General features: G+C 42.3%; 1 protein-coding gene across 1 annotated transcript in view; it reads right to left on the bottom strand.

The window, feature by feature from the left end:
• LOC126457157 (inhibitor of Bruton tyrosine kinase) overlaps nt 1–15,624 on the bottom strand; it is a 128,483-nt gene that overhangs the window by 66,036 nt on the left and 46,823 nt on the right. The window contains exons 5-8 of the mRNA XM_050093235.1: nt 14,669–14,917; nt 7,307–7,437; nt 1,024–1,185; nt 636–903 (exon numbers count right to left, since the gene is read on the bottom strand). Coding sequence (XP_049949192.1) covers nt 636–903; nt 1,024–1,185; nt 7,307–7,437; nt 14,669–14,917 — 810 coding nt within the window. The remainder of the gene's footprint in view (nt 1–635; nt 904–1,023; nt 1,186–7,306; nt 7,438–14,668; nt 14,918–15,624) is intronic.

Raw genomic sequence — 15,624 nt, forward strand, 5'->3', positions numbered from 1 at the left:
TTCTAAGTTTCACATACCATAAATATTAAAAACAGGAAATACAAAATCCAATTGCCATGTGGTGGTCTTGTCAGTACAGCAAACAACACTTTCCAAAGGACAAGAGTTCAGTCACTAGATGATGGCAGGTTCCACTCATGACTGATGGGCTTTTGGTTTTAGTGCCATTTGATGGCTCAGTCATTTATTTCCTTATAATAATCCTTCAAGCTTTTCTATCACAAAACTAACAATACTATAAAAAAAAACTTACAGCAAAAATAATATTAAAAATACAAAATGTAGAATAAGTACCATAAAAACACACAAAAGTAGAATATTTAAGACAGAACAACAGAAAACAGTGCCCTTGCTCTTATCAAAGACATATATGCAATGACATGCTGTTTATACTTCAAGCGGTAAAAGCAACAATTCGTCTAATAGTACAGGCGTCGTCTTGTCGAAAATCTTATAAACAAGACTGGGAGATCCTTTTTCAGAGCCAAGTGGCCAAATTCTCAGTCTTTTTTATGTGCTTGCTGACAGCAAGAGCCCCTACTATTCAGAGACTAAGTACCTTTATTCCTTAAATTATTTACACCTCTCCCCCCCCCCCCCCCTCTTAGATATATTTCTCTCTCTGCCAAACCTACCTGTATAATGGCAAAATTCCTCCCTTTCACATCTGAAGCAACGCTTACTCCCCGATGCACATGAGGTAGTCTTCTTATTTTCACAAATTCTCTTGGTTCTTCATGTATGCCATTGACTTGCTTGTTATTGTCAGGTACATTTTTTCTGCCTTTTCTCATCTTTACTTCACCCTCAAATGCTTCACCATCTTTAGTAACAAACAACAACTGACTGCGATTAGCTACAAAATCGGCAACCTCTAGTGAACGGTTTATCACAAAAATACAGCTGCAAAACAATACACAAAATTAGTATGTGCCAATGTCCTTTCCATTTCTTGCCAGTAATCACACTATTACAGCATATTTCATACTTCATTTCAAATTTTGCAGAGCTTTCAAAACTTACCGGGAAAGTTGTGGTGCCGACTCTTGCCATACTAAGACAGTTCCTCTATCAGTGAGTGCAGCTACTTTCAACTCTTCACCACCTTTGTCCATGAGAACATTGCTGTCTACATGTGCATCCAAGTGTCCTCCTATCACAGACAACTTTGTGATTCCCAGCTGCCTAAGTGAATAAAGCAAAACGTTGTTCAACAGTGATGAAAGCTGCTACAATCTACAAAACTGAAAATGTCCAGCTGAAACCAGAATATGTTATACGAGGAGTGTTTTTTAAGTAAGGTCCGTTTGAACATAAGTACACATTGAAAGGTTATTTCAAAAAAGTAAATTTATTTTAAGAAAGTACATATTTCACTCTATTTTTCGACATAGTTGCCAAGTTTGTTTAAACACATATCATACCTCCTAACCAATTTTAAAATACCCTCTTTATAAAAACTTGCCACCTGCTCCGATAACCAAGAGCTCACTCCCGTTTTCATGTCGTCATCGTCATCATTGTAACGGTTGCCACTGAGGTGGTGTTTGAGGTGGAGGAACAGATGGTAATCGCTTGGTGCAAGATCAGGAATGTAGGGTGTGTGGCCTAAAACTTCCCAGCCAAAACTGCCCAATAAATTGCGGGTCTGACCTGCAGTGTGAGGTCTTGCATCACGCCGCATCTTTTGTGTTGAATCGCTCTGCGTAGCTTTCTCTGGGTTTGAGTGGTTCCTCGCTGCATGAAGTCGACCAACGAAACACCATGCCTACTGGGGCAGAGTCTGTTTGGCCTTCACCTTTACAGGTGTGTGTGTGTGTGTGTGTGTGTGTGTGTGTGTGTGTGTCTCCATTCCATGCTCTATTGCTTCGATTCGGACATGATATATGAAACCCATGTTTCGTCTCAAGTTATGATCTGACTCAAGAAGCTGTCACCTTCTTCTTGGTAACGGCTCAAGAACTTCATCGCACAGTCAAATCTTTGATTTGTGTGATCCTCTGTTAGGAGTTTCAGGACCCAACAGGAGCACAGTTTCCTAAACATTGTTTCTGAACACCTAATGTTGTAAAGCAATGACATGTCAGGAAATTCGTTTGAGAGACCTGTTATTGTGAAGTGCCTATTCTCACGAATCCTCGCTTCAACTGAAGACACCAAATCATCTGTAATCAAAGAAGGGTGACCGGAGTGGTCCTCATCATGGACATTGTCACGGCCATCTTTGAATTCTCTTATCCACTTACACACTTTGCTTTCACTCATAACAGTATCACCGCACATTTCACAAATCTGTTGATGAATTTCTACAGCAGACAGGTTCCTTGCTGACAAAAACCGTATCACTGAGCGAACCTCTCACGCGGCAGGCAAGATGATAGTCTTAAACATTTTGAAAGCACACAACAGAACCGTACAGGTTAGCTACAGAACTGAAACTGAGCACAGTTGTTCCCGAGGCATGCCAGTACACGATGCACGCACTCGTTGCAGTATGTGCGCAAACTACTAGTGTCTACAACAAAACAGACCTTACTTAAAAAACATGCCTCTTACATAGCTATGTTTAATTTTTATGGCATGATTCAAAGTGAGACAGAATATTTGTTATACTAACAAGATTGTATCATTTTCATGTGATTATCTTTATTTTTTTAAAAAAATTTTCAACTTTTTAATATTGTAAGGCACCGTAGAAAGTGCCTGGTTGGAACATTGACAGAGCTGTTGACTGTCCTTCAGATGTAAATACTTTCTTTTTAGGCTCACTAAGCTCATGATTCACACTAGAAAATATCATCTTTTCTAGACACAGACTAAAACTGCTGATATTCTGCTGCAAATAATACTGTAGACTACCAAACAAATTTCAAACTTGTGAAATGTAAGTTCTACACCTACACTGAGACCTCTTAAATTTAATGGAGTTCAGACTTCATCAACAATTATTTGACAATAGTTTATTTCTCATGTGTCTTGCAAACACTAAAGTACTACTACCTTTTATACAGGGTGAGACAGGAGGGAAGGTACATGATTTGAGGAGTGACAGTATTGTCGATTCTCAACAAAAAAACTTCAAATGAACATATGCCCTTTTCTTAACCATATCTGGCATTCAGTTGGTTGAAAATGTGTACAGCCAGTGACACTTGAAACTTATCCTGGGCACTGGATAGGCCGCTGTGGAGTCATTTCTTTGCAACTGAGGTCATCCAATTTTACTCCATTAGATTACTGTTTGTGGGATTGGCTTAAAAGTGATGTCTACAAATCCAGAATGGACACAAAGAAGCAATTTCTCATGTATTTTACACTTCTCACTTGTATTAACACACATTCTTTGCCCCATGCGCAAATGAAGTACACATTAAAACAGCTAGTAAAGACAACACTATGTAGCCTTATGTTCCTTTGGTTGTATTAATACGAGATTGCTGGTGAAGAAGGACGTGTGACTGATGCCCAAGTGCTAAAGTAAAGGGCTAAACAAATGAGTTCAGACAAGCAACTGTCTACAAGAGCTGCAAAATGCATTGCAGTTGATGGTGGACTTTTCGAATACCTTTCATGAGGAAATGTACACAATTAAACAAAACATTAGATCACAATGTTTCATTTGCTATCACCTGCATTTGTCCTGTTCCCCATTGTTTTCATTAGTTTCGTCACAAGCTGTTAAGAACAGGACTTGTGTTCATATGATGTTTTTTGTGAAGACTCACTAATACTATCACCCCTCAAAGCACGTATCTTTCCTCCTGACTCATCCTGTATAATACCTTTTGTTTATAAATGACACAGTGTCCTTCCTGGTCACAAGCCAAAACTGCTGTTTTTTGTTTTAATTCCTGAATATCGTTCCATGTTTACACCATCTGTTTCGTAGATCATCTAGAGCCTAGACTAGCACAAATATGCATTCCAGAGCACACAAACTTTGTTAATGCTATGTAGTGGTTAACCGTATACATATTCTTGTAAGCCTGCGAGAAATATTGATGGAAGGCAATAAACTATCAACAAGTGTCATTAAGTATGTCTGGTGAGGGCACTATCAGTAAGAAAAACATAGTATCTCCAGCTGACCAGTTACAAGAAGCCATCTAGCCAGCTGATTTTAGTCAGAGTGGCCATGAAATCTTGTCATTCTCTTCAGTCAGCTGACACCATATTCCAATCCAACCAATGCTTCCCTAGACATCACTAATACATTTACAGATTCTGCCGGATAACAAAGTGGATTGCTATTACTGTTGCCCAAGTCAAATAGGCCTACATATGAGACTGCTAGGGTGACGTTACACTTTGGCTCCCAAGGACTGATTTACTTATTCAGCCAAGCAAAGTAAAGTAACTAAGTATGGTGATTGTTTTGACCACCATCTTTCAATATCACCACACCTGTATTACCACATAGCCACTGGCCTGTATTCAGTTCAACCCTTTACCTACCATAGGGCCACAGAGTCACATTCTTGATGTTTAGTATCTTCTCTATTAGTGACTATACATTTTATTTTAATGAAATTTTATGATTTTTCATAATTTGTCAAGTTAGTCATAATTTTTGAAAAATATGATAAAAATTTAGCTATGACTTTGTGTTACAGTGTTGGTGGACGTTTCCTCCCATATGGCCCATGCTGTTACAAGCAATTTTTCAACAACCAGATGTCTATCAACACAGCATCTATTATGTCATTTGCCACTGTTGACTCATGCTGCTATTTCAGTGTTCAACAGTCCTCCTTGTGATAAGTACATGTTTATTTTGGTGCATTATTTCATAACAGTTGTCTGTTCTAGAAACTGAAAATGTTACGGAGAAGAGAACTATCAGATAAGGAGACAAGGGAACTGTTGGAACAGTCTTTTGATTTTGAAAACCCATCTAGCGAATGTGAATTTTCCAGAAATGATGATGATAATGAGGTAGATGTTGCTGACAATTCAGAATTACATGAAGATGATCACAAAGAGTCAATTCATGGAGATGAACAACAATTCAGTGCAAATTCAGCCGAGTGTGACTTCTTGTTTTTCTAATGGGAATAAAATATGGGTTACAGTTTCTCAAGCTGGAACTTCTGGTAGACAGAGCAAAAAGGACATATTGAAACAAGACCAGGGACCTGCAAGTTATTCAATTAGGAACAGTGATAATGAGACATCTTGTTTTTTGTTGTTCTTTCATGTACCCCTCACTGACATAGTGTATACCTAGAGCAATAAGTAAGGCTGACTTGTGCGTACATGCGTTTGTCTGTCTATATATACATTTTCTTGGCGTTCTGAGACACGTCAAGAAACAAAGATATCAATCAGCTTAGGAATGTTGAGAATGACTGACCACTGTTCAATAAAATTATGTCTCGCAACCACTTCCATACTTATCTGAGTGTGTTGCACTTTGTTCATGACGGGCTGCTGCTTTGTAATAGGCCAAGTGACAAACCAATCAGAGACGTTTCTGAGATGTGGGAATTACCCTTATGGATGCCTAAATTCCAGGATGGTGCATGACCATAGATGAACAGTTGTTCACATTTCGAGGTTGCTGTCCATTTCAAAAATACATCCCATCAAAACTTGGTATATGGAATAAAGTTCTGGGCACTTTGTGACAGTACAACAAGCTACTGCTGGAAGATGAAAGAGTATTTGGGGAAGGAGGAAGAAACCAGAGCAGTGCGACTTGGAGAGAATGTTGTGAATTACATGGTGACTGAAGTTGAAAAGCATACACAATATCGCCTCTGATAATTTTCTTACATCTCCTGATTTAGCTCATTATTAGCTGTCAAAAAATCTTACAATCTGATGATAGCCTCTTACTTTCCTAAGAAAAACAAAGTTGTTACCATCCTTAGCTCTCTTCATGACAAACCATCACATGTAAACCAAGCCCAAAGTTACAATAGCATACAATGCCACAAAGGGCAGTGTTGACACCGCGGAACAGAAGACGCAATCCTACAGACTGAAAAGCAAAACAAGGCGCTGGCCATTGGTGGTTTTCTTCAACATGATCGACATAAGTGTACTGAATAGATACGTAACTTGGATGATGCTGGCTTAAAAAAAAAAAAAAAAAAAAAAAAAAAAAATGCAGCCTTTCAGTGTCAATTTGAGAAGCAACAAGTAGGGGCAAAGAAGTCAATGAATTGATTAGAAGGACCAGATTCACTGGGGGTAGCGAAACCAACAGTTAAGAAAAGGAGAAGATGTGCATGTTGTGTAGAGAAGAATGATAGAAAAAGTCGAATTACATGTCCACCAAACTTGTATGCTTGGAACATCCTGCTATTGTCTGTAGACCCTGAGCAAATTTCCACAAAAGATTAAAGGCCACCAGCAAAAGTATAAAAACTGTGTTTTTAAAATTTAAACATAAATAAAATAGTTTTAAAAGTATTTATACCTCAAAAGTCATTCACATCATAAGCAGTCAAAAAAGTATCAGTTTAAGTCAATTTAAACAACATGGCAGAGAATCCCAACTGGTGGGCAATGCTGTACAGATTTTCTGGTATGCTGAGTGTTAATCTGTTTGCACAGTAAATTATTTGTGCAAATTCTTTTAGTGTGAACTTATGGACTTTTGTTTCACGTTGTGGCGTAATAAATAGCTGTTGTCTTAGAAGTGCAAGTCACAAAATACAAAATATACTCGTAACGATAAAGCTTGTAAATACTAACTTTCAATGGCTTTTGTAAAGTGATAAAGTCATTAAGAAAGTAAACCACACTTATTAGAAGAAGTAATATCATATACTATCAAATATTCAATAGTGTTCTGCCTGTAACTAGTGGTGAGCTTGGCATGGGGAGGGAGGGAGGGAGGGAGGGACTAAAGTTTCGTTTTATAAACCAGTATATGCAGCACACAACACAGCAAAAGTAATTTTTTGTGAAGCGCTTTAATAGTCCGACAACTTTCATCCTTAAATGGAACAGGTTGCTCCGAAAAATAGAAGAAAGAATAAGACATCGAGGTAGATGGCACACTTTTCATAATCCATTAGGATGAAGCTGAAGGACTCAAGGGTAGGAGTCAACAGGCTTCAGAAGGTATAAAAGCAATAAAGAAACAAATTACAAATGACAAGTTTTGGTGCACAAGAGAGTGGCGAGTGGTGTATGGATTTAATAAGAAGGAAAATTTTGTATAGTTTTTAACAAGACAGAGGCAGCTGTTTCAGAAGAAAATAATCATTCTACTATATGTAACATGTCTTAACAGGACCATAATTAGTTATTGAAATTTCAGTTGCTAAATTAAAACTGTATTAGAAATAAATACCTAGAGGCAATTTTACGGCACTGGTACTCGTGGAGAACATAAACATCTCCTTTCTTTGTAGCCACAACTGTAGCGCCATCACTTGCTGCCACCAGGATTATTTCACATTCTTTGTGATTCATTGCAGACACCTGAACAAATAAAGATGAAAACATATAAAGTTTCTTAGCACATTTAATTCTGATGTGGAGGACAACAGAAGATACACTGCCAATTATGAAACCTCACAAAACCCAGAAATAATGAATTGATAATAAATTTAATTATGCAAGTTACTCTTAAAACAAATAATACTTATGGGCAATTTAATTAGAAAGAGATAACTGTTGATGAAACAGCCCAGTGAAACAATAAAGTTTTGTGTTATCAAGTTACTAGGCAATTCTCAGACATTGTACTGGCCTCTAGAATACCAGCTGACTGCATAATGGAGAAGGCATATGACATCAGTGCATTTTCTCACTTTCAGCTCATGAGTGGGTGACACTTTGACAACATCTCCAAAGTTGTGCAGCAGGCGCTGTTAGTTGCATGGTCCCCCCTCTTAAGGGTGTGAGTGTACACGAGCAGCCTTTTTTTTTCTTTTTACAGTTATAGGACGCAAAACAGCTACAGTCATAAGCACCCGTTCTGTGGCTTAGGGAAGGGTACCAAATGGGAAATCAGCAGCAATGGGAACGAAACTCAAAAAGGGGGAAACTAAAAACAGAAGGAAAGCTTAGAAAACCACTATAGAAATGGGGGGGGGGGGGGGGGGGGAGGAGGATTGTTTTTCCCAAAAAAGTGCTTCAAATGCCCGATGTAATCTCACTGACACTGATAAACTCGAGGACGCGATTGACTGAGTGCGTGTCATCTGCTAAAATGGAAGATATATCAGGCAACAGCTGTAAACGGATGCGTAGTGGAGTAAAATAGGGGCCCTGAAGTATGTCTCACCGTCCACGGCTCAGAGCAGTGAGGACAAAGCGGGGGAGGATCGCCACTTAAAAGATGTCAGTGACTAAAAAGACAGTGCCCTATCTGAAGTCTAATTAAAATTACCTCCTCCCGATGACGAGGTCAGGAAGTACAGGGAAGAGGTTTCATGTTCCGCAATTTATTATCGGGAAATGTAGACCAATGTGTGTGCCATAAAAGAGCAACACGACGACATGAAACACTCTGTAGATCAGCAAAGGGAACCATGCAAACAGCGGGCCAAGGATGAGAGACTGCAGCCTTCGCCACTGTATCAGCTACCTCGTTTCCACAGATACCAATGTGCCCTGGGATCCAGAGGAATGCTACAGAGACGCCTCCCCAAGTGCAGCAAGTGGAGGCAGTCCTGAATCCAGTGGGCCAGAGGGTGGACAGGATAAAGAGCTTGGAGGCCAAGAAGAGAACTGAGCAAATCCGAGGATATAATATACTGTATCCGCTTATGGTGACGGATGTATTGGACAGCCTAGAGAACAGCGTAAAGCTCCGCAGTAAAAACTGAACACTGGTCGGAAAGTCGAAATCTATTAGGTGTGTCACCAACAATATAGGCGCCCCCAACACCAAATGATGTTTTTGAGCTGTAAGTGTAAATAAATGTGGCATCCTCCATTTGTGAGTATAGAGCAGCAAATGCCTGACAATAAACAATGAGGGGGGGGGGGGGTTACTATCCTTGAAAGTTTTAGGAAAGTGGAAGGAAAGAGAATGTAGCAGATGACAGAAGTGGACTCCCGGTGGTGGTAGAGAGGAAGGGCAGCCTACATACCCTAAATCTAAGCTGGTGTCGAAAAAAAGGGCATGGGGCGGATGATCAGGCATGGAAGACAGATGACTAGCTTAACGACTTAGAAGGACAGCTCGCCGATTGGACAGCGAAGGTTCAGCAGTCTCAGCATAAAGGCTTTCCACAGGACTGGTGTAAAAAGCTCCAGACGTTAAACGAATTCCACGGTGGTGGACAGAGCCAAGACGCCGAAGAATAGATGGCCAAGCAGAAGAGTAAACTATGCTTCCATAGTCCAATTTTGAGTGCACTAAGGTGCGATATAGGCGGAGAAGGACCACTCGGTCCACTCCCCAGGAGGTACCATTCAGAACATGGAGGGTGTTAATGGATCGCAGACAGTGAACCGAAAACATGAAAGGACCAGCACAGTTTTCTGTCAAACATAAGTCCCAAGAATTTAGCGACGTCTGTGAATGGAAGGTCGACAGAGGCTAGTTGTAGGGAAGGTGGAGGAAACTCCATACCATGCCAAAAATTTACACAGACAGTCTTACTGGGATAAAAGTGGAAGCCAGTTTCAATGCTCCAAGAGTGGAGACAATCGAGACATCCTTGAAGACGTCGTTCAAGAAGGCTGGTCCGTTGAGAGCTGTAGAAGATCACATAATTGTCGACAAAGAGGGAGCCCGAGACATCAGTAAGGTGACAATCCATGCTTGGATTTATGGTGATGGCAAACAGTACAACACTTTGCACAGAGCCCTGGGGCACCCCGTTTTCTTGGGAGAAAGTATGGGCGAGAGTAGTGTTCACCTGTACTTTAAATGTGCTCTCTGTCATAAATCCACAAATATTAAGGTATACCCGACCCCAAAAGCCCCAAGCAAACAGTGTACGGAGGATGCCTGTCCTCCAACAGGTATTGTATGCTCTCTCCAGATCAAAAAATATTGCTACCATTTGACGTTTCCTGAGAAAATTGTTCATGATATAAGCTGAGACAGCAACGAGATGGTCAACTGCAGAACAATGCTTTCGGAAACCGCATTGGGCAGGTGTTAAAAGGTTTCTGGACTCCAGCCACCAGGCTAAACGGCAGTTCACCATATGCTCCAAAACCTTACATAAACTACTTGTGAGAGATATGGGGCGACAGCTAGAGAGGAGATGTTTGTCCTTTCCAGGTTTCGGAACAGGAATGACGATAGCTTCCCACCATCTTCTGGGAAAGATACTATCGGTCCAAATTCGAAGGTGAAGGAGTTAACGCAGACTATGGTATGATAAATGCAGCAACATTTGGCTGTGGACGCCATCCAGTCCTGGGATGGAAGAGCGAGAAGAAGAGAGTGCGTGTTGGAGTTCTTGCATAGAGAAAACAGTATTATAGATTTTGCTGTTTTGAGAGGAGAAAGCAAGAGGTCGCATTTCCGCTGCACGTTTCTTTGGGAGAAAGGCTGGTAGGTAATCTGAAGAGCTCAAAATCTCCGCAAAGTGTTGACCCAATGAGTTAGAAATTGCGAGACGGTCCACAAAGATATCATGTGCAACAGTCAGCCCAGAGATCGGGGAAAAACTAGACGTGCCAGATAATCGTCAAATCTGACTCCTAACTATTGAAGATGGAGTGAAGGTGTTAAAGGAGCTGGTAAAGAAGTCCCAGCTTGCCTTCTTGCTATCGTGGATGACGCCACAGCATCGCGCACGTAACTGCTTATGGCGGATACAGTTGGCCAAAGTAGGATGGTGGCGGAAAACGTGAAGAGCATGTCTCCGTTCGCGTATTTCATCATGCCACGCCTTGTTCTGCCTGGGCAAATCGGATGTGTGAGGTATGGTATGTTCCGCGGCTGTAAGAATAACTTCTGTAACATGAGTGACCTGATCATCGATGCTAGGAAAGTGACGGTCATCGAATGTCGCTAGAGAGGAGAAAAATGTCCAATTGGCTTGGGAAAACTTCCAGCGTTTTGGACACATAGATGGCAGTTGTGGCTGTAATCGAAGGACACATGGAAAATGGTCACTCAAGTGTGTATCAGCAAGAGTGAACCATTCAAAGTGCCGAGCTAGCTGAACAGTACCAATCGAAAGGTCCAAATGAGAGAAATTTGTCATGGAGGCAGACAAAAATATAGGTTCTCCAGTATGGAAGCAAACAAGATACGCTTGTTGGAAGAGGTCAATCAACAGAGAGCCTGGCGGACAAGCAAATAGGAGAGGAGGGGGGGGGAGGGGGGGGAGGAGGGGGGAGGAGGGGGGAGGGGGGAGGAGGGGGGAGGGGGGAGGGGGAGGAGGGGGGAGGGGGGCCGGGGGGGGGGAGGAGCTGACCAAGGAGATGAAGGAGCTAGCTCTTGCCATCAGTGTGGACAATGGAATATATACGGTATAAAGAGAGAAGGTGTATCCAGAAAGGGAAAGACGGTCAGTGACAGCTTGGAAGGACTGTTTAAGGGGATTAGGTGATAATGGATAGTATCATGGAGAAGAATCTTAAGTCCCCTGTGTGCCGGAGTGCCATCAACAGAAGGGAGATCAACCTGGACTGACTGGAAATGAGGGAAAACAAAGTGATTGTGGAGACGCAGCTTTGTTTTCTGAAGACCGAAGACAACCGAGGAGTAGGATCATAAGAGGATGGACAATCATCCTGATCGGCTCGAATACCTCAGATATTCCAATGATTAATTAACATTGGGTGGACAGAAAAGTGCCGACAACTTAACAACTGCTGAGAGCTGGTGGCCAATAGTGTGGAACAGCATTCAGCCACAGGCAGAAGATCCTGATCCATAGGCTGTTCGGGGGCAGCTCCTGCCACCAGCTATTAGCTGGTTGATAGGCCGCCAGCGGTGCACCTTGACGACACGGAAGGTGGACGAGGGTGGTTACCACCGGGTGGTGCTGTACACGAGACACGCCATGGTGGAGAAGAAGAGGAACTTTGTTTCATATGAGCCTTCTTGGAAACAGGATGCCGAGATAAGGGAGGAATCGATGAATGTGAAGTCGGAATTAGTAAAAAATCTTCGTCAGTAGGCCCTTTTTTGGAAGTCCAGGCATCCGATTTTGGGGCTCATCATTTAGCAGGAGCTGACAAAGGGTGAGCCGGAGAATGAGCAGGTGATAGTTAGAATGTTGAACAGGCGATCTTTGCGCTGGCCGATCTGACTGTGGCACTAAAGGCGAGATCGCAAGTCTATGTGGCTACCTCCTTAGTAGGCCGAGGAGATGCAAGGACAGTGCTATATTTACCTGCTGGGGGCACAATGGGCTTTCAACTCGCAAATAACTTATGAGCAGCAAATGTAGACACCTTTTCCTTCACTCTGATTTCCTGAATAATTCGTTCATCTTTAAAAATGGTGCAATCTCTAGAGGAAGCGGCATGGTCGCCCATACAGTTGATGCAACGAGAGGATGGAGGTGGACAATCACCCTAATGGGCATCCCTGCCACATGTAAGCATTTGGCCACATTAGAACACGACTGGCCGGTATGATTAAGCTGCTGACACCTATAGCAATGTGAAGGGTAGGGGATGTAAGGGCAAACTGAAATTATCTCATATCTCAGTTTAATGTTTGATGGAAGTTGAACTCTGTCAAATGTCAAGAAGAGAGTATGTGTTGGTACCAAGTCCTTGCCAACCCTTTTCATCAGCCGTTACGCACTGGTCAGACAGGTAGTTTTGAATTTCTTTGTTGGACAATCCGTCGAATGAGCGTGTATAAACCACCCCATGTGATGAATTTAAAGTGCAGTGCATGTCCACCCGGACAGGGAAGGTGTGTAGCAGTGGAGTTCACAGCAATTTTTGTGCCTGGAGGGCACTGACTAACAACAAAGAGCCATTTTGTAATCGGGAGCAACACTTGGGTTGACGCCTTTCTGAATAATGAAAGGGTTGACTGTGGAGAAGTTTTGACCTTTGTCAGACCGAGAAACAACTAGGAACTGTGGCACTGATGGAAGAATTGTCTGTGGCTGGGACTCATCTAACTTTCGCTTGTGAGCAGAAGTTGTAGGCGTAGAGGAAACCATTGCGAAAGTACCCCCCATGATTACCGGCGTCTCCGATGGCGCGCTCCTTCCTCAAGGGGGGGCTCCTCTCTGAGGGCACTCCCACCTTAGATGATTGTTCACACCTCAGGTCACACCTCCCGAGAAACGGACGGACGGATCAATCGTCACATTCGAAAGGTACCTGCTCGGGTAATCACCCCTCCCTAGCCCTGGCCTTTACCAGGGTTATGTACATGTCCTACCTCTCTAGCCGTGGCACAGAATTACGCGTCACCCCATCACCAGCTATGCATGGGAATGCATGGGATGGCCTTCAGACACGCACAGAGAGGAAAGAAAGAGAAAGGGAGGAACAAAGAAAAGGAAAGAAGAGAGGTCTCGAACGCCACAGCGGAGAAGAGGGTAAAGAGAAGAGGCAAGGAAAAGAGAAGGACAAAGGGAGGACAGGGACTTTCCAGCATAGAGAGCAAAGAAGAGAAACTATGTCATACAGTTACAAGTGTCCGTCTCCAGACATAGGCACAAAACATACTCCCAAAGAGGGAGAAGGGGAAAGGAAGAGGCTGGGGGAGGGGGACGGGGAAGGATGTGGAAAAGGAAGGTATGCACCCCGGTAAGGAAAGAGAGCCTCACTAGCTCGGGGTTCCGTGCTCACCATGCACGTATCCACGAAAGAGTTGTGGACCCCCTGGGGGAGCCCGAGCAGTCTGTAGAGGTTAACAATGACAACCACTAATGAGTAGCTGTTATCACAGAACTAATTCTCATTATGAGGTAAAGAAGCTGCTGCAACACACATGTATCATTTCCTCACAGAAACACTGTTGCTGTATGTTCAAAGCATGGAAAAGGTCACTTGAACTATTGGGTCACAGTGTCTGTTCAGGATGTTTAAATGATATGAAATGAAATCCCCGTTATATCTGGCGTCACTAACTGAAATCATTTTTTCTCCTTTATTTGACTGGAATTATCAGATAAAAGTCTATATTCAGCCACAATGATCATTTTCAAGTCATCCTACATATACACAAAAAACAATGGTAACTGGTTTTGTTACCACATTACAGACTAAAATCTGAACAGCTATATGATTATACTTACTACACATACATAAAACTCAGAAATATGCACATACTGCTCAAATAACATCAATCTGTACACACATGTACAAGTTGCCCACACTACATTTGAAAAGACAAAGGTGAATATGAGTATTTAAAGAGATAAGATAAAAATTAAATCACCAGTTTACTACAAATGCACATACAGTATTAATTGCTCCAATAACTCGCACATTATTTACTGGGCAATCTATTGTGGTATTGTGACAGAACTACTTTGGCTTATTTTCAGTTGTACAGCTGCTGTACCTTGTGCCACTCTGTTCACAACTTTCACCTGCCCATTTACTTCCTGTCTGCATGAATCTACCTGCAACCTGCCTAGTACACACAAAAATCAGTCATAAGGAAAACCAACTAGTCCTACTTCAACAATCAATAGAAGTATAGTAGTATTTTACCTACCACGAACATTTCACTATCTAAAAGCACACTACTTCTAGGTGTTGCAATTTTCACTTAAGGCAGTGTATCACAGATTACATTAATACAAGTAAGTACCAATCTGGGCTGCAACACAGTGTGTTCTGGACTTTTAACATGGCCCAGCTGACCCGCATGGAGACCACAAGTGAGGAGTCCTTTCTCTCCCCACATCACAGTATGGAAACGTCCCGCACACACACCACGGAGTGGTGCAGATCCTGGCAAGCGACAGTATCGTTGTGGCACTTCCCTGGGAGATAGTAAATGAGGAGGTGGTGGCATGTGTCCCAGCTGATGATAGGCATTCAAGCCACATGTCCAAACCTACAAAGTAAAAATTAAATATATTACTTATGGCAAATATTTGTAAACAAACTTGTAGGAGTACTGCCTAATAAACAACTTTAATAGTACATCTCATGGTTACAGTATAAGCAAATATAACAATGTACACTGATCAGGCAGAACGTTATGACCATGGACCTACTATCACACAAACTTGCCCATGCGATAGCAGCATCACCTGGTGAGGAGTGACTGTTAGTCAGACACACCCACAGTGCAAATAGTATCAGTCAGCATGCTGCCTATGTGTAGAATGCGGAAGGTGTGCGATCTATCTGAGTCTGACCGAGAGCAGATTGTGATGGCCCAGAGGCTCGGCATGAGCATTCCAGAAACTGCTCGACTTGCTGGATGTCCAACGAGTGCAGTGGTTAGTGTCTTCAACACATGGCGAAACCAAGGTGAAACCACATCCAGACTTCATGGGGTTGGGGGGCCACCTCTCACTACATATGTTGAACATCATAGGCTGGGAATACTGATAAAATAGGACAAGTGGCGAACTGTGGCAGAATTAACATCGCAGTTTAATGCTGGGCAGAGTACAAGTGTGTCTGATCACAGTGCACCGAATGGGCCTCTGCATCCAACAACCCATGCATATGCCAATGTTGACACCACAAAATCAGCAACTACAACTGAAAAGGGCATGTGACCATTGGCACTGAACATTGGTGCAGTGGCAG

This window comes from Schistocerca serialis, chromosome 2 (assembly GCF_023864345.2).
Source record: "Schistocerca serialis cubense isolate TAMUIC-IGC-003099 chromosome 2, iqSchSeri2.2, whole genome shotgun sequence".
NCBI classification, from domain to species: Eukaryota; Metazoa; Arthropoda; class Insecta; order Orthoptera; family Acrididae; genus Schistocerca; species Schistocerca serialis.